The following is a 20,594-nucleotide window of genomic DNA, read 5'->3' on the forward strand; positions in this document are numbered from 1 at the left end:
ATGGACTGACTCATTGGTCTGTTAAATATACACTTTAGAGCAGGCTCGTGGTTTCAGCCTGTGATCTTTGCAAGGGGGAGTTTGGATATTTATGAATCAGATGGAGAGAAGCATTTCAAGACTCTAATCTGTGTGTAGGAAGGAAACTGACACAGTGTGCAACCTCGCTAACACAGAATCGTGTCTACGCGTCTTTTGTTTGTCTTTTTCCTCCCGCCTTTCAAGATAGTGAGGCAGACGCCGCGCTTTACTTACGATGCTCGATTTCCCCCCCAAGTAGTGACCAAGGGCGTTGAGTTACTCAACTGCAAACAGCGCTAGGCATTTATTTGAAGCAGGCATCTATTCGAGAGGAGGCCTTTATTTGTACAAGGGCGCACCTGCCTAAACAGTTTCATTCCTGCAGCGGCGATGTCGCGTAAATCTGTACGGAATGCTGTGTTGTCTATCATTTGGTTTTGCCAGCACAGTTTTTAAAGAGGAAGTAAAACCCCAAAATAGTATTTGCAATAATAGGATCCGTTTTTAGGCATCTCAGGAGGCGGCCATTTTGTCGACTGAAAATGACATCACAGTTGCTCGGACGACCGATTACGGCTCACCTGTTTTCTGAAGCTGAGCCAAGTCAGAATTACAATAAATATATGTATGGGAAATACTTCCAGGCCATATATATGAAATAATAAAACGAAAAACTATTAGTACTCGCATTCTTGTGCCGCATGACGACGTATTCTCACACCGTGACGTCAATTAGCTCCAACGTCCTATGTCAGTAACCCGAACACCCTCTGTAATTGGTCCATTATACGTGATTGCGCAATTGTCGATTAATCATGTCCGGAGGCCAACTAGAAAGCAATACTTGCTCGCGACCAGGTGAGGAGCTGTCGATTCGGTTTCGAGTGGATTACGGCCGATGTCATTAGCTTTGGGAAGTTGAGCTACGTTCACAAAAGTGTTCCAGCTTATTCAGGCAAATCTAAATCGACACTATACGACAATGAAACAGGAGTTCAGAACGTTCACTGCTTTGGCTTCGAGGAATTACGTTGATGTTAATTGAGGAGTTTCATTTTAGACACAAGTAGTGCTTCGCCCATGACATCTCCAAGCAATTACTAACCATTCCAGAGCCTGGCCACAATCACCCATGAATAGTCAGGGGTTCACGGCGTACATGTCAACCTTATGTAAGAAGGGGGAAACGAGGGTGACATGGCGAGAGAAGGAATGCGCCACTGCTTTGACGACACATTGTGCGTTAGCCCACCCCCGTTGTGTTTATCAGATTTCTTTCAGGTCAGCTGCCTTGTTTAAAGCTGCTAAATAGCCGCAGAGGTGAGCCTCTCACATCTCCGTGTTTGCATTTGATCTTAGGCCCATTGAATGATTTGCCGCTATATTAAGCAGAGGGGGCGGTGTTTCAGTTTAAATCGGCGCCGCTCAGTCACTTGTTGTCTGTCACAGAGGCTTTCCAAACAGGTGCTCAGGTGCGACTGGTCTTCCATTGGTCTCTTAATACGCATAATCTGATCCCGCAGCGTCGGCGAGGTCCGGGGATTTCAACGGAGCGTGACACCTGTGGTGCATTCAAGTGTTCAGACTGTTCTGGCGGAAAAAAAAAAAAAAAATTCCACTGACGCTTCCACAGCTGATGTCACAGTTGCCGAAATAGCTTCGCAACCACAGTGATTAGGTGGCCAAAATGTGTGTTTTCCCCCCAGTGTTTCATTTTTTTTTTTTTTTAATGGGTTCAGCTTCCAGGCACCGGTCCAAGGGTGAAGGGAGCTGGAGGAGGGCGAAGCAGACATTGTTCTGAGTGGGAGGAGAATCCCCGATGCTGAAAGGGGACTGCAGCAAGTGAAAAGGAGAGGAAGTTGTGGGGGGCGACGAAAGGGCAAAGTTAGATGTGTTTGGCGACGGGGGGAGGGGATGGCAAGAGGGAGGTTGAGGAGCTCGCTGTGAGAATGAGAACATTCCAGGACGTTGCGCTTGAGAATGTCGTCCAGAAGATGCACTGGATTTTTTTTTTTTTTCCCCCCCAAAGGTGGCCCTTTGCGTTGTTAATGAGTCTGGCAGGGGGTGCGCATAGTTGGGCCGACAGCGGCGTTGTGTTGCAAGAGCTCTTCTGCAAGAAGCACTTTTTTTGCTTCCCATGGAAGAATGAGTCGACAGACAAATGTCGACTGGTTTTGGTCCGCTTCAACTTGGTGGAAATTTGCATTTTAGCTCCAAATCAGTTTGGTTTCATGTTGTTGTTTTTTTTTTATTTTTATTTTTTTACCATAAATCATTTTAAAGTGAACACGAAGAGCTGCTCCCACAATGACAATGAATAGTGGCCCCGCCCCCCACCATCCCCCTCCGCATACACTCACCCCACCGTGCCCTCGCACCGTCAGCCAACTTTTAACGTTACAGAAATTCACAAAGGCAGATTCGATTGTGAGGATGCACAATATCAGCAATAATGCGTTTAATCATTTCTACGTATGAACTTTTGGGCGGCAATAATTACGTAGCCCCGTCCCCTGAAGAATGCCAACAATTTTGCAGGGTCATATCTCAAGATGGTGAGCCCCTTGTCGGCATGGTTCGACCCCCGGGGCCAGTTGACCCTCATGGTGGGAAGTTGGAAGCTGCACAGCTGAGAAACGTTATTAATACCAGTGCAAAAGTTAGTTCATACTACGTCACTTGTACTTTGAAATACACCAACTGCTATTGGTAGACTCCATGTTTTTGTTTTTTTTCTATGTTGGATTTATTTTACTTTAACAAGGTTAAAATAATTGTTGATATGGTGGCTCTTCCCTTGTAGAAAAAGACAAAAGACGCTTTTTCTGAGGGGGGGGGGGGCATGCTTATTTTTCCTGCAAGATCTTGGCTTAGCGTGAAATCTGAAGGACAGTGCAATGAATTTCCATCTCATTGGCAATTCCTATATGTAAAACCATCCAATATGGCCCTGCAGTGATACTATAAAGATGATTCCAGATCTTGGCTCATGCCCCCTGGAGGGATTAGTTTGTGTCTCCAGGGCCCATCAAGATGCACCCACGTAGCATTTGGGGCTTGGGATCAAACTGGGAAATAATATGCCTCTCCTCCTTTGCCAATACTCCGAATTGACTCTTGGCAATGTCAACAAAATCCTGGTCGTTTTTTTTTTTGTTTTTTTTAATTTTGCAGCATTTGTTAATATGAATTCCCTTTCTGGGGCAGAGTTGTGTAAACTCAGAGAGTCCCAAAAACGTCTGGCATAATATATGAGGCGACGCTGCTCAATATGCTCACGCAGCGCTCCTTCGGATTCACGGATATAGATGCACTTTTGAGCGTGGCCTGGACACCTAATTATAGCTCGTGCTTAAAAAACCCTCGGAAGGCAGCGCAAGATGGGAAACGATAAGGTCCTAAGTCGCCGGTTTCGCTTTAAGTTCTGTAAAAGACGGCAAGTGCTGCAGGCTAAGGAGTGGAGACGGAACTTAATGCAGGGGGTCATGTCAAGCTAGCTAACAAGGTTTATGTGACGGTAAATAAATAAAATGACTGTAATGAATGGAAAGGGTTAAGAAGAGTTGGGGGAGTACTCTTGTTAACTTGCATTTCACAATCACTTCCTGTGACTGAATAAAAGCTCAAGTGTTGCACTCAGGTCATCATGATTTCGGTTTACTACTTGAAGTGGCTTTAGTTTGTAATGGAATGACATCAGTCCGGTCTGAGTGGTCGAAATTGTACCGTCACTGTTTTTAACGAGTGTTTGGACAACACCCTGTAGAACATCTGTTTCAGGGAATAGTCTATTTTCCACAAAAAAATAAAAAAATTAAAAAAAACATCTTCTTGAATTTATCACCTGGGATTTCATTTCCTGAGTCAGCATGTAGTCTTCCTCTACGCTGTGGCTCGTGTTTATGAAATCCCACCTTGCCATCTTGACTGTACAGTCAGGGGTCGGGTAGCTAGTCTGTCGGTCAAAACAAAGAAACATTTGGCCAAGTCATTTTTCTGCAGCTCGGCTGTAATAGATCGCACTAAGAGTCAAACTAAAATGTTATTCAGAACTTTGATGCACACGCACGATAATCATTTCTAATTGTTTGGGAGGAGACCGACCTATTGTTTAAAAATACAGATAAGCCAATCCACTGCGTTTTTAGTTTTCCTGAAATGTCATCTCGATCACAAGGCCAGAATGAGCTATTGATTTTTCTAGCGCGTTTCAAAGCACATCATAGCTCTGTAACTAGTCTGAATTGAATTACAACTTGGTACGTCATTTTTTTTTTTTTGTCCACATTTAAAAGGCGCTTTCTATATAATTATGCTCCGACACAGCCACTGACAGAGGTTACAAAGAGGCTATAATTGGGGGTAAACCTTCCTGAAAAGTGCCCAACTGAAGAAATTACCATGTAGTCCGGGCACTGAACCACTTCCCATGAGTCTTCCCTACCCAGAACCCTTCACACGGCCCATTTATTTGAACTGGCTCTCACCCGCAGCAGCCCTCTCACTCTGAGGAACGGCGGGTAAAAGTCATCAGGTCCTCATTATCGCCATTATCATAATTATTTTCTATATATAACCATGTGAAACGAGGCCACATGAGTGTGCTGCTTTTCCCATTCCACAAAGTTACAGTGGTGGATTCTCACAGCTGGAGCGGAGCACTTTTTTGGGGGGAGCGCGTTTGTTTGTTTGTCCCCTTTCATGTAGCGAGGACATTTTGCGCAACAGCAGACGGGGATTTTGAGCATTTATGAGCGCCTTTAGTCAAAGTCCTCTTCATTACTCACTCTCAAGAGACTGAACCTCACAAAGAGCTCTCACTGGCAGCAAAGGTGGGGCCCTTTCAACAGGCAGTGACGTTACATAAGGGCGATTTTATTTTGGGATTGGTCAGCACGGGCAAAGCGAGGGGAGGTTTACACAGTCTGCGTTTGAGGCCAGACACTGATGGAAAAAGCCTGCGTGAGTCATCGCCGTCTGTGTACGTAGAAAGGGGATCAGGGGGGCGGCGGATTGGGTCAGACAACTGGATCTTTAGGTTGTGTACAGTGATCCAGGTGCAGAGCCAGACAGTTCCGCTCTGAGCTATTGCATGCTTTCTACTGATGAAAACACGCAAGGCCTTTAAACCAGATGTTGACGGGGGCACAAGGAAGGCTGGCAAAGGAAAACAAACGCATTTTTGCTTTATGTCTTACTTTATCTTGGCACATAAATTGATTTGAGAGACTAGATTCCCAAACTCAACCCAAACATATTTTTTTCCAAGAATATGTTCTATGCAAGCCCACTAGTTGAAACAAGCCTTGCTGATAAAATATTGCATTTGTGGAATGAGAGTTAATCCACTCGTTTTTAGTCATCTCTGGGGGCGGCCATTTTGTCACTTTCAATCAGACTACCGTGTTTCAACTAGTGGGCCTGCTGGGAAAATATTCTTGAAAAAAATATGTTTGGGTTGATTTCCACTTTAAAGACAGGTCTAAGGAAGACTGATTATTTGTTTTAATATTGCAACTTACTAACAGCACAGTACTCAAAGCATATGTTGTCTTAGAACCAGGATTAAATTCAAGGATTTTTCATTGTTACTCAAGATTGCAAGGCAGAACTTGTGGGGCACTACTGGCCAATGAAAATGACTCCATATGTAGAAACGGTAAGACGTGAAACTGGTTCAGGCTCGAGATAAAAATGGTGCTTTTCCGGCCGCAGTGAATGCATCGTTTGGAACAAGCTGTGCAGACAACAACGGAGGAGGACAAGGATTTTGTCTCATAGTAGGTGACAGCCAGAAAAAGGATTGCTGCGGCAAAGTGGGGACTGGGGAGTAGCACTGCAGCATTCACATCTTAGGCACAGCAACTAGCTAAGTAGTACATGCTACATGCTAAGTAGTATTAGCATGTATTTGTTTGGTTGTCATTCCTCGCTCAATATCCACAAAAGTTAAGACTAAAAAGACAAAAAGTAGATTTCTTTGGACTTAGTTTTCCTTTTTTTCACCCCATTTATATTTTTTCTGTGTAATTTTGATAAGGTTCCAGACTAGGAGACTTATCTGCGCAGTTTCCTGCCGTTTGCCAAGTGTCGCCTATCTTAATGTTGAAGTGTGTCATAGTCCCTCCTCCTCTGCCAAGTTGTTGTTTTTTTAGGTCGTCGAGACTAGAAACACATCATAGTTTTCTTGAGGGAGCAGTAGCAAGACTCTCCCCGTCGCTGACCTCTAAATGATAACTTCCTGGAAGCTCATACTCATAGGTGGGAGTCGCAGAAGGGGCCCTTCCTTTCCCTTAGCCGGCCCGCATACAAATGGCAAACACGTGTGTTTACAGCATGATCAATGGCAGAGGAGCGTCACCGTGTTGTGACTAATCTGTGTTTATGTCAGCAACGTGACGCCTGGTTAATAGTCAGTTTTATCTGCTCAAATTACAGCGGTGACCACACACAAGTCGAGCAAATAAACACGGCAAAGAGATCTGTGTGTTCCCTCTTTGCGTCACATCAGAAGGACATGCGGAATGGTTATTTTCACAAACAACCCGTTTATGCAAATCTTGATGGCTCTTTTATTGCGTTTCCCATGCAGGCCATTCAGATTTGCATTAATGCTTTTATATTGGGCTTTAAATCTAATCCAAACCATGGGTGACTAACATTTCCTGGGTGAAGGTGCAATATAAAACAGTCATTATTCCCATGAAGCTCCCAATGGAGGAAGTCAGATAGGAGATTTACCACAGCAGATGATGAATGTGTTTGTTTTTTGTTTTTCAAGGACGGACTGACTCACAAGGTTTGCTATCAAATGGTTTTAAAATCAACAAAACATACCATTTTACAATTGACATTAATGCCAACCTAAATTGTATTAATGCTAATTCTGAATAGTTTATAATTGTAGTGCTCAAATAAAAAAAATAAATAAATAAATAAAAATTTCCCAAACGGTTAAATACAGTGGTATAGTAAGCCTATATGTTTGTTTTATTCCCAAAAGATTTATATAATATTATTGGATGGAAACTACTGTAACGTAATGCACAATTTGAACATTAAGACTACACTTGGATATAGGAACATAAAAACTGTACTTAAATAAATACTGATTAAATTAAAATCTATCACACATTAAAGGTGAATAAAAATTCCAACTACCCGGTAAGTAAATTATAGAAAATATGAAGTATTAACAGATTAAATGCAATTGTGTCATACATAAAAGTTAAATACAACTGGCACTAACATTGAACAGTTTGAATATTTAATTCAGTCATTCTTTCATGAACCACTAGCGGGAGCAAATGTACCATTTGTGTTATGTTTACCGCACATCGAGAACCACTTGTCGATAATATCGGTTGACGTATTGTGCTTGTGTCAATCCTGACGTTATGACCCTGTACAATTTCTTCCACTTCACAACTATAGGGGGAGCCCTGGAATAAAATATATCAAATTTGGCCAAAAGAAAATGCGGAGCTACATAATTTTCATTCTGCAGCCACAATATAATTTTCTCGTCAATTGCATTTCTTATAAAGACAAATCATGGCAGGGATTATGCTATATTATGCATTTTATATTCTGTTATGGCTCTCTCAGCATTAAAACAGAAGCACCGTAATAAGCGTTTTCTATTAAAAAAAAAAAAAAAAAAAAAAAAAAGAGGATTAAATTAAGTTCCATTTTGAGCTATTAAAAAGGGCCCTTAGCTGAAGTAAACAAACAAGCAATTTGATGTGTGCATTAATCTGCTCTGGGGCTTGTGATGTGATTAGGTTTGCATAAATGTCTACACCTCATTTCAAAGCCTAGAGTCACGTAGGACAGGCTCTCATTTCCCAATGACCCCGGAAAGGAGAAAGACCACAGAATATGGAAGTAGAGATGGCGTTACATCTTCAGAAAGGGTTTAAAAGCATTCACGCGATGTCTCGTCTTTGCCTAGAGATAGTTTTACATTTCTTTTAATGAGTCTGAGTGCAGACCGTGGCTCGCGCGGGAGCTTAATACAAGAGTTCCGCATTTTCCGAACAACAACTCTAATTAACAGAGACAAAAGGAGCAGACAAAGGAGTCTGGTCCCCGCTGCTCGTGTGTCTGCGGTGAGATTTCTCCTCGCTGCATCAATCAGCTACATGCTAGCCACAGCTGGGTGACGACTACACAGAAAGCAGCTTTCAACATCCCGTAGCGCGACTACAGTTGCCGCGGAAAGGAGCTTTTCCTTTCCTCGTGGATGACTCTGCCAGGCTGCATCAAATTTATCGGAACCGGCAAACAGTCACCTCCGCCGCTATTGGATGACGGCGACCTCAAAAGGTCGCCATCGAACACGTTGCCGGTCCAGCGGCTGGGTAGCCGGGGGGGGGGTGTTACACGTGGGTGTGTCGGGTGTTGCTGGCTAATGGCGCACTTAGACAATGGCTGAAGCGGCCAGAAGCACAGTGAGAGATAACGGCGTCAACACGATGTGCGTAGTTTCACGTGGGAACTGTTTTGAGTCAGGCCAAGAGGAAGGCCGAGGAGGTTGAAAAAATCAAATCAAACCAGAGAGAACCTCAAAGACAACTTCCTGGTTCTCACAGGGGGCTACTGTACAATAAAGACCTGATAAACAAGTAAGGAAATGCTTTATCTGATACAATATATGAGACTTAATGACAAGCGAAGACAAAAATGTCACAATCAGTCAACACGTCTATAATGTCATTATAATGAAGGCGAGGGCCATGAAAGGACCCCATTCAATTGCCCTTTTTTTTTTTTTTTTTTTTTAAATCATTGCTATAATACAGTTAGCTATTACTGTGTAAATCCAGGGGGACAGAAAATATTCCCAAAGGGTGACAATCTTGATTAAGTCACAATAAAAAAAAAAGGCTGACCATTAGTGATGTGTTCATGGGACGAAGAGAATTTGACCCACTTTAAAGACAAAAAGCTTTGAGACCAGCCTCTTAATCAATTATTTAATCAATAAGTGGATTGGCAGGTCCTCTTAGTTCCCCCCTGAATTAGTTTATCATCGACATTTTGGACAATCCCATTTGGTGGAACAGTTTTGAGACGCCCCTCGGCAGCGTTCAAAAGGTCCTGCTTTGGAGTTTGGTGTGGAAGAACTGACGCCATCAAACGCTTTTGAGATGAATGATGAGCCGGGCGCTCTCTCACAAATGCTCTTCAAGTGGACACAAACTGTTGAACGTTGTTAAGTCTTCCCAGAACACTGGAAGCTGGAAAAGTGCAAAAGGTCTCCAATACTTTTACCCATACGCAGTATGCTGTCATAGCTTGTTTATGTGCTTAGCGGCACCTAATACAGTATTTGTTAATGTGCCAGTATAAAGCTCCATTCATGCCAAGTTGATTCTTTCCAGGCATAAAACGTCCCAAAAAGGATAATGGTGCATTTAATGTGGCAATTAGCAGCAAATGCCTCCCTAAAACACTGCAACGGCACACTCCAGGGCATCTGCTATCGCCAAAATCTGCCTGTTAGACTCATTATACCTCAACCCCCGCTGGCCGGAACTGTGCCCTGAGGCGGCGGCGGCAAGCTGAGAAAATCCCGTCAAGTTCAGATTTGTTTGAAAGACATCTGGCGTCGAGCTGCGGGCTAATGCCACCTTGCATGGTAATTTGAAGTGGGCTTCAAGTTCACCGACATGTCAGCGTAAATGTGAACATCAAGCAATGCAAAGAACTAGATAAGCAAGCTTTAAGAATGATGCGTCATCAGAACAAAAAGCAAAATTGTATTTTTTTTTTTTTTTTTTTTGTCTTTCCATAGAACCTAATGGCCAAAGCGCTGTACGACAACATGCCCGAGTCCCCGGAGGAGCTGGCCTTCCGGAAAGGGGACATCCTGACCGTGATTGAACAGAACACCGGCGGCCTGGAAGGCTGGTGGCTCTGCTCTCTGCACGGCCGCCAAGGCATCGCCCCCGGCAACCGCCTCAAGCTGCTCATAGGGCCCAAGTTTGAGGCCCAGTCGCCGATCGGCGCCGCCGCCGCCGCCCAGTCGCCCCCGCTCCAGAGCTCGGGCTTCCAGCAGAAGGCCGGCTCGGGGGCTCAGGGGCTGTACCAGGTGCCGCCTTCCCTGCAGAGTCCACAGCAGCAGAGCATCTACCAGGTGCCCTCTGGGCAAGATGTCTATCAAGTGCCACCGAGGAGTGCGCTAGCTGCTGATAACACACCAAGCAAGGTGAGATACTATGAAGGGGGGCTCATGTGACCTTTCCCTTAACAGCAGATTCTTAACTGCAGTAACGGTGGATAGCTCAAGTGGTTGTTGGGGCACTGGCTACAAAGCAAGGGAACAACGTGCATCATAAGGATGGGCAATTTAAATAATTATTCCTCAGCACTACTATCAACCCCACAATGGACTAAATATTTCATAAGCAGATGTATGACAATACACTTGTTTAGTTTAACTATTTCCATTGAAGGCGTTCCGGCTGCGACCAAATCACTTTTAAAGCGGAAGTCAACCCAAACATATATTTTTTAAGAATATGTTCTATGCAAGGCTCACAGTTGAAACACAGCATTATTGTGTTTGTAGAATAGGAGTTAAGCAGCAAAAAAATCACCTGTTTTTAGCCATCTCAGGGGGCGGCCATTTTGTCACTTGCTGTCGACTGAAAATGACATCACGCATCCTCAAGGCTCAGATAACGATCAGCAGCTTCAGAAAACAGGAAAGCCGTGCTTGGTCGTTATCGGAGCCCTGAGGGTCTGTGATGTCATTTTCAGTCGACAGAAGTGACAAAATGGCCGCCCCCTGAGATGGCTAAAAACGGGTGGATTTTGCTGCTTAACTCTTATTTCCTATTAATCATACTGTCTTGTTTCAACTAGTGGGCCTGCATAGAACATATTCTTGAAAAAAATATATGTTAGGGTTGACTTCCACTTTGAGCTCCCTTTTGTTGAGATGCCGCCAGACGACGCGCTACCGTGCTGTCCAATGATTGTCACTGGAGTGAGAATGGAAAGGAAAGGAAATCAACAGTGACAAAAAATAACAATGATAATTTGTTAGTGTCACAATGTTGTGCTGCTATGATCTTACACTGTTTAAAACCATCCCTATCCTGTCTGGAAACATTAGTTCGATCCAGGTCCAGGTTTATCGTTCCAAAACATACCCGAGCAAAACAGCGTGTACTGCTTAATGGAAAGATGGTTTGAAAATTAACAACATTGCACTGGAAAAAGAACTTTAGAGGAGCAACAGAGATGCCAAGGAAAGACTCACGTGTCATGAATGCACCCAAACTGTGCCAAATGTGCTTTTATTGATCCCGAGAGGCTTTTTCTGTGGGATCAGTGCAGATTTAAAATATCAAACGGAGGGTGCGGCCTACACTTGCGAGGGTGGGTACATAGATGCAATAGGACATGACATGTGCACAATTGTGCTGGACTTCTCATCATTGAACAAGTCGAAGGCTGACATGTCAGAGAGATTGTGGGCCCGCGATGACAAATGTGGACAGGGTGTGCCGGGCCTGGTGTTTACCACAGAGCAGGGTAGTGTTTTTGTGCGAGGACTCACGTTTGGCTTTAGCCGTGCAAGGGCGCATTGTGTGTAGCAGAGCCAGTTTAAGCCGCAGAGGCCTAGGGAATCAGTTCACCGAAGGGAAAAGAAAAACTGCACAAAGGCATTTTTTTTAGGTGGAGCCCAGTTGCATTTAAAATAGTTTGTTTTTTTTCCTGCATTTAATTGTTGGGTTACGGCTCACTAGCAAACACGTAGCACTTAGCTTGGTCACCGACAGCGTAGCCGCTATAGTTAGTCATAGCCGTCGTAGTTTTATTGCTGGATTTGATTTTTTTTTTTTTTTTTTTTTTTTTTTTTTTTTTTTTTTCACAGCATATAATTTTTCATGGGCTGCTCCAAAATAGTGTGTACATAAAATTGGGAGATGAATCACTGCGACAGAAAATGCTGACTGCTCAAATATAACTAACTATAAAAAGCCCACTTTGAAAAACTATTACAATACAGTTCGCAATGCAGAAAAAGCGTCGTTTATTCCTAAATTTCCTTGATCATCACCACCATCGTGTGTGGGAACATTTTTGTTCACACAAAGGCGACAACAAAACGAGTCACATTCGCACAGAACTGCAAAAGCGACTCAAAACGCCGCCATAGGCATGCTAGGCTAGCACTGTTGCTAGCTAGCAAAAGATATTTCGTTGGGAAACATTACGATGACTGATTGTGATTGGTAAATATTTGAATCTGAAATCCACTCGGCAACCATTGATCGCACTTATTTGCCTCAACTTCCACAAAGTCGTTCGACAAAGCCTCGTGGTGTGATTGACCACTTCAAACGAGCCACAGGGCTTAAACATGACGCAACATTCCCCTATTTATCGAGCTCCGGCACTTCACACACGTCGGCCCTTCGGAGACATATTAATCATATGTTGAATGAGCTTTTGCAACCCTAAGGGTGTTTTCCTTTTATGAACAAATTAACTTTGGTTATCATTTGGCTGAGCGCAGGTGAGCGCTCGAGTGGGTCAACACTACAGGCTGCACAACCCTCTGCACATGCGATAAAGACCGGGGGAGCCGGGGGCCGACGAGGGGACCTGTCACTCAACCAAAACACACTCACACATGCAAAAAAAGAAAAGAAAAAAAAAAAGAGTCTTATCAACCTATTTTCCACTGCAAGGTTTAAACACGCTCACATAAAAGGCTTTTGATGGCAGCATGGAAAATTAAACGCGCTTCCACCGACAGTGTTTTGTGCTGTAATCATGTTATTAGAGAGATTATATTAAGCCTTGGATGAGTAATTTTTCCTTGTGGTTGTCAGGGAGTGCAATTTCACCGTAATGGAATTTGATTTTCGTCCCGATAAGTGCATCACATGCAAATGAATTTTCTCCTCGGGGATTCATTTGTGCATTGTTGGGAATCCAGACAAGGCCCTGTTGTTTTGCTATGACGTCTCACTATTGGACACAAGCACCAACAGGCCAGTTTTTGAAAATTGTCGGCGTTGCCAAATAGTGCAAGTTGTTTTTGGCTGTTATGGTTCAGCAATTCCTTTTTAGGTCGGCCGTTGATGATTCGAAAATCGATTAGCGCGCTAAGAGTTATTTTCCAAATGTATGAATGGTCCAGTGGTTTCCCTTTAGTGTAACGGAAGACGAGAAATGACAACATTCCTCACATCGGGGAAGCTTTAACCTCCAAATCACCTTCATTTCTCTTCTATTTTTGTTTTGTTTTTGGCAGGCACTTTTAGTCTGGCCTGAATGGGACGTCTGAAAGCACTGCAAGGAAAACAATAAAAAGTCATCGTTATGACTTTTTTTTTTTTTTGTCTTCAACAAGAGACCAATAGCGATAGCAAGCGTGGCGTTATGTGTTTTTATATATAGGTTTATTGGAATCAAGAGGGACTTAAACTAGTATCAACGTATAAAAAAAAAAATGATATCATTCATAATGGTTATTGGAGTAAAATCCTCACCATTGCTTTCCAATTCAAAACCGCTAAGGCTAGCTTCTGAAAAAAACAAAGTAAGCTTTTCTTCCTTTTCAAGTGCAGGTAAATAAATGCCTACAAATTATTTTGAAGGCTTATAAGGAGTAAAAAAAAAAAAAAAATCCACTCCCTTGAACAAATGCGTCTTTGCAAATCTGTACGCGTGTCTCAAGATTACATGTGCCATTCATTACGTGTCAATAAGTAGCTCACTCCAAGTGTTGAAACGGCACATTCTTGCGCAAGCATATTTACCATGGAAGATATATTCTGTTTTGACTGCAAAGGTGCAGTTCCATTTGTAGCTAAAAAAAAAAAAAAAAAAAAAAAAAGAAGGAGGCGGATCGTGGACATGCGAGTAGATCGTAACCGAGCAACGAGAGTTCAGCCAGGACAGCTGAATGTGATTCGTGGTACGCCGACTGAATTGACATTCAGAGGTGATTTTCCTTTCACAACTTGTGATTTCCGTGAAGCAAGAGTCGAAGAGCCATAAAAGCTTTCGGATTAAGACAAGCGGTTGGCGCGTGTGAGCTTCGTGTTTCATGACCCAGGGACGTCGCCCGGACTACAGGCTGCAATATTGTGACTGGTGTGATTTGTACGCAAAACAAAAATCCGACGGCTCACTTTCCATGTTTTTACGAGATTGTTATTGTCCAACTACTACCGTACGTCCACCCGCATTAAATGTACTAAATTAGCATGCAAAGCGCAAGCTAATTGAGCAGCGCAGATCCTTTTCTACTGCGACTAAAATAAGTTCAACTCGAGTCAGCGTTGCCATGTCCAATTTTTGCTTTCCGAACAAACCGCCACACTTTATTATTTCCTCCAAAATTTGTCTTCTGGTCTGCACGATGCGGATCCAGATTGGCAACCGGCTATTTTCTCTTCATGTGGTGTGGCGCTTTGGTGTATAAATGCGCACTGGGGTTTGGCGCTGCCGTCTCCCTCTGGTTTGATGTCGGAGCCTCGTCCTTGACCGACCCTCAGCGGGGACCACGTGAGGCTCGAAACTCTGGCGTGAGCCAAAGAGGAGAAGCCATTGTGCCCCGGCCGACTTCAGTTTCTTCTTTCTCCGCCGGCGTTGTGAAAGGTGTGTTTGTTTCGCTCCGCGGTGCCTCTTGATTGCCTTCTCAGACTCGGGCTCCGAGGTCATGGTGTTCAAAGATGGGTTGGGTTCAGAGTTCAAAAGACCAGCCAAGCGTCTTATCTACGCCTACCAGACGGCCTATTCATTCCTCACTTCCTGCCCCCGAGAGCTCGGCTCCTTGTATGGGCATTTCCTCAATTCTCTGCGTCATCGCCACAGATCCAGTGTCTTCAAGGAGCGCCGTAAAGATATATGGGACTCCCACACGAATCTCAAAAGACGTGCGCCGATAGTCGTTTACGGCCTACGGGGGCGTGTCGTTCACCTCGATAAAGAAGCGTTTGGAAGTGGGATCGCGCCAGGCGTTTGTTTGTCGCGCGTGCGTGCGTGCGTACGGCGAGCTCAGCCGCTGACTTATATCTTCCTGAGCACGCCGGCTCCTTCGAACGCTCGCCATTGTCGCGGCGGTGATGAATCGCTGGTCCACGAGAAGTGACCGGGGGGTAGCTCATAAATCAGTTGTAGCAACAACCCCCCCAAAAAAAAATCTGCAGTGCGGTTTGCATACCGAGAGGACTTTGCTCCCTGAAGGTTCGGAGCAGCGCTCCTCATAAATGAGTCATAAAGCAAAGTGGATGACAGGAAATGCTTTGCTGGAAAGTTTTGGCAACGCAAACAGTGATTTGACCTATCGGGTGTCTTGTCTGTGGGATGGCTGATGTCGACGTGCGGTTTTTACCCCGAGCATGTCGCAGTGGTAGCATTTCAAAGAGCTTTACATGGTTGTACTGCACCGTAGTTCTCCGTTTGGCTTTGAACTGGAGGATCATCAATCTGTCGCTTTTATGCCGGGAAATGCGATACGTAATGACGCCTTCGGAGACGCAAAACGCCGCGTGTCATCTTTTGACATTCCTCCGGATTGAGAAGCCGCTTTGATCCGAGCGGATGAAAGATGATCCTTAATTGAGCCTGAATTAAGTCGCCTTACTGTTTGGCCGTTTGGGCTATCTAATGGCGAAGCAGCGCCGGGATTAAATACTTCAGTACTCCCAATAATTGGTTTTGCACACTAATAGGCGACTCCAAGTGGTAGTGAGATGTTTTTGTACAGTGATTCGTCAAAGCAAAGACACTCCCTACAAAAACCCACTCACATAAAAAGTTTCCACTCTTAACCAACACGGAACTGATGTCATTGTGTGTGCGCACTATTGTGCGTCTCTAAGCTTTGTCAACATTCAGATAGGAGGATGAGAGCTCATGATTAATAGCACGAAGACGAATTGAATGAGGAGTTGCCCGATGGCCGGAAGCGTCATTGTCGCCGTCTTTTGGCGAGCTGTCCCATCAGGCTTGTAGATTTATGTCAGTAAGCCATTACGGGAAAGAATGGCTGTCTCCAAACCCAATGAACAAGTGCGATATGATGTCTTCCTGTTCATTCCAGCCGTACACACTGCTTCTTTATCGCGAGCGATCTTTCATTATGTTGATTTATAGCGTGAATCCTGAGTTCGAAGACACAACTTGCGCGATGTGGTTCGATCCAACGAAAGAGCCGCATTTTGTTTTGATCATTCTAGCATCTCCGGAGGGATAAAATGGTCCAAATGGCTCTCGGGATCATGCGTTGCAAACGCAATAAGAAACATTACGTTAATGTTTGACTTTCAGCTTAGTCCCTTGAATACCCGTCAATAAAAAAAAAAAAAAGAGCATTATACGGCACTGTAGACTTTTGAGCGATTGTATTTTAACTCATGGCGCACCCGATGTTAATTCATGCTCCGAGCAGACCAGGAGAAGTTCATCCATGCTTTTATCTCCAGTAGACTTAATTATTGGCACGGTCTTCTGACTGGACTCCTTCGGAAGAGCATCAAACAGCTGCAGCTCATTCAGAACGATGCAGCTCGGGTTCTAACCAGAACAAAGGAATTTGAACGTATTCCTCCAGTCCTAAAGACTTTACACTGGCTCCCAGTCAGCTGTAGAATAGATTTTAAAACCATGTTACTGATCTATAAATCACCCAACGACTATCGCTCTGACTGCATTAAAAAATACTCATGGAATATAAACCAAGTAGATTCCTGAGGTCAGTAAACTTCAAAGCAAATATGGTGCATCAGCATTTAGCCGTTATGCTGCCACACAAATGGAATAAGATGCCAACAGAACTAAAGTTAGCCCAAGTGTAAATGCTTTTAAATCCAGGTTAAAAAAAAAATTCCCTTTATTTTCCCCTGATTGAGGTCTTTTAGAAAATTTCTATAACTTGCCTATTGCAGAGACAGAGATCGTACGCATGCATTGATAAGGAAGGGGGGGGGGGATTTTTGACCTTAATTAGTTACTTTCACATATTCCTCTATTACCACATTTTAATATCAAGTCAACGACATGAATCTACCAAATGGTTCTTGATTATTACACACTGTAAAATGTGCTGTGAGTACAGTACGTAAAAAAAAAAAAACGAGGGAGGTTTACAACAAGCTCATCAAGCAGTTGTTCGACGTTATGACGACGCCATTCAAATAACACCGAAGTAAGTCTTAAAATGTCCTACCTGCCAAACCCTGAGCCTGCCAGCGTGCTAAGCAAACAGCGGGAGGGCCCTGACTCACTCACCGCCACTCATAGCAGCATTGGCGCCGTATTGGTTGGGCTTCTCGGGGCCCCAAGTCTAAACCTGATCCCGCTTTAGTCACACAGTTTGCAATGCCTCCCCCGTGAAGGAATCTTTGTGGAGCCTATCACCTTAGCGGGAGCAAACGTTTGTTCGCTCGCTCGTGAGGCCATTCATGATGTCATCGCCTCGCCTCTGTTTTTCGCTCTGGGGGGAAAAAAAAAAAAAAAAAAAAGGTGCCATGAGCGCCACGCAAAGCACCAACCTCATTGGAGCCGGTAAATATTTACAAAGCACCAATTATGACAGTGGCCGGCCCGCCTCGGAGCAACTGCGTGCTGGGTAAACAAGAGGCAGGAGAGGGGTGGGGGGGGGGTGAATAAATGAGCAGTGTGCATATGCTCAGAGGCGATGACGCGTACCTGTGGAAAAGGTCACCGAAGGCCTTACGCGGACACCTTGCTGCCATCTGCATGTGGCAGCTGAGTCCAGATATCCTCTTATCGCCAACGCGCAGATTCAACCCGCAGCGCCGGACTGACCTTTAACAGTCTCTTGTCTCTTGACATTTACTTTAGCTTTGATTCCACCGAGCAGTTTAGTTTTACTCTCAACGGTACAGTCTGGAATGCTAAAACCTAGACTATGATTGTGATCAATATCGCTTGCATATTAGTTATGCTATGTATGCATAGTCACTAGGGGCGGGAACGCTAATCGTTTTTTTTTTTTCGATGCATCGTTCGGCGTATTAGAAAGAGTCTGAATCGATTCGTAGGTATTAAAAATCGATATTTAAAGTTTAACTAAGAAAAAATAAAAACGTGCGTTTGGATGTCAGACGTCTGTGCTAGGCTAAGCTAATACGTGACAAGATGGCTGAACAAGCAAAACGTCATACGGTGCGGACCGAAGTCAAAGTGTGAAAAATACATTTTTGCCCTTGAGTTTTTTGTTTTAAAAAAAAAAAAAAAAGGTACCAGTGTTTTACGTGGACTATAAAATGTAAGCCGATGCACTGATGCATCAGAATCGGAATTAAATCGAATCGTGGGCCTCTGAATCGGAATCAGATCAAATCGTGGGCCTCTGAATCAGAATCAGGATCGAATCGTGAGGGACCCATAGATTCCCACCACTAATAATCACTGCAGCTCCAAGTAAAGACAGCGGCCACTAGTAGACAAAGCAGTTAATTCGGACCCAACTAATTCGCTGCATGAAAGGGCTACCACAGTCATCAAAACAGAAAGTTATAAGGAAGACAAAATAGAACGTGAATGGTTCCCAAGGAAGGCAAAGTTAGCATGTCAGGATTTCGATATGTTTGGAGCGTTTTTAGATGGAAGAACACTGAAGTCACTTCATTTTTATTTTTTTTTTTTAATACGTTCAACCGGCAGCCTCAACTTGCACGTTCCGTTATCTTTCTTTGAAACAACATTGAGCAAACGGTACTCGATGCTGCTCCCGTAAGCATGTCCGGTTCCATACGGCGGGCGTCTATGACCCGACCGTGCGTGAGAAGAGCGAAAAGCAGCAAGTCTATTTATTCCTCCGTTGGTTTATTTCGGCCTGGGTGTACGTTTCACTTGTGAGCCGCTGGCCGCCGCATGCGTAGGCAGGTATGCTAGCAATGAACACCTTAAATCACCTCAAGCTTGTTCAAATCGGACTGATTAGAACCATATGGACTTCGCTTTGGACTCCAACGTTGAATGGCATTCCTTTCCATACTGAGCAACATACTCCTATTTTCCATTCCTCACTGTTCCCTTCTCTACCCCCCCCCTTTTTTTTTTTTTTTTTTTCATAAATCTCTTTAACAGACCAGTCCCCCTCAACCCGCTTCTGCTTTCCCTGAAACGTTAATCCCCGTTCTTTGCCGGCTGAGCTTTGCTTCATTATCAGAGATGCTATTTGGCTAGTAAGACAGCTTTGTGATGACTCAAGAAGAGTGGATACCATGACTAAATTCGCACATAACCCCCGGGAGACCTTTCCCACTGCTAGCATTCGTACAATTCCTATTTTCGAAACCCAGTAATGAACCTTGCTCGTTCCGGTGAGGCTAACGGTAGCAAATGGGGGTGGAAAAAGCCGTTCTGGGCCCAGAGAAGGACATTCCCAGAATTCCTCTGTCTGTCTGACACAGCGAGGAGGTCTGCAGCTTTGCTTTTAGGGGATACGAGACAGCGGCATGAGGGGGGCGGGGGGGGGGGGGGGGGGGGGAGTGGAAAGAGTGGGATTAGGAGGTGTGGAAGGACTGATCAGCACTGACGGGAAAGAGGGCAATATATAGAATATAAAGAGAGAAAAGGAGCAAGGCAAAAATGTCACTTGGCCAAGAAAAGGCAGCGAGATGATTTGCTTTCCAAACAGTAATCATGTCGTTACGCTCAAAGCCTGTCTGTAAAATAGTTGGCTTGATTCATCCATAGCAGCAAAGATTTGCAAGCAAGTATGCGGCATTGACCGCGCTAAAACCTCAATTCAAATCTCCGCAAAGCAACGACAAAACCTGGTTGATAATTCTCTCCACTTGCCCGTGACCTCGAACGGGATTAACCGTATAGAAAATGAGCGGCTGCCGTTCCGATAACGTGAGCTCATAACGCCTTAAAAAAAGTTCTTTAATGACTTACTCGTGTTGGTTCGAGGTGGGTTTTTTTTTTTTTTTTTTTTTTTACCTTTCCGCCCGACCGCGTTGAGCACAGAACTGACATCTGACAGAGAGCGACTGTAACGAGGGATGTTGTCCACTAATAACCGAAAGAAGGGAGTCTGCCGGCAATGAGCAACCGCAAACAGACGCACGCAAGTTTGACTGTGGGCGGCCGTGTGCAACTGGGCAGCATTTGTCTTCAGCGCCGCTTTGAACCAGGTGTCATTTTTTTTTTTTTTTTTTTTAGAGCGCAGCACTCAAATGTTTGCGCTTCTCCCTGCTGTGATTGGACAGGTGGTGACCCCCACCAGAGTGGGACAGTCGTACACCTACAGCCCAGGCCAGCACAACCAGCAGGACCTCTACGATGTCCCGCCCAGTAGATCACAGGGGGTGAGTGTCTGTTACTTTTCATACACACGCACAAGTTAGCCTTCTCTAAGAATATCATCTTGTGTGGAGGAAAAGACAATCAGGGCATGTTTGGTTTTCATTGTTTATAGAGGTTCTATGATAATTACAACAATAATAAAAACCTTACCCTTGGGGTTTGTATATGATGACATCGTCATTGGAAGTCAAACCAAACACTTTTTTTTTTTTTCAAGAATATGTTCTATGCAGGCCCACTAGTTGAAACAAGGC

General features: G+C 44.3%; 1 protein-coding gene across 1 annotated transcript in view; it reads left to right on the forward strand.

The window, feature by feature from the left end:
* Positions 1-20,594, forward strand: part of nedd9 (neural precursor cell expressed, developmentally down-regulated 9) — a 28,096-nt gene that overhangs the window by 1,530 nt on the left and 5,972 nt on the right. The window contains exons 2-3 of the mRNA XM_086014595.1: positions 9,821-10,234; positions 20,244-20,342. Coding sequence (XP_085870721.1) covers positions 9,821-10,234; positions 20,244-20,342 — 513 coding nt within the window. The remainder of the gene's footprint in view (positions 1-9,820; positions 10,235-20,243; positions 20,343-20,594) is intronic.

The sequence above is a fragment of the Filicampus tigris genome, chromosome 18 (genome assembly GCF_054856515.1).
Source record: "Filicampus tigris isolate MCC_2025a chromosome 18, RoL_Ftig_1.0, whole genome shotgun sequence".
Taxonomy (NCBI): Eukaryota; Metazoa; Chordata; class Actinopteri; order Syngnathiformes; family Syngnathidae; genus Filicampus; species Filicampus tigris.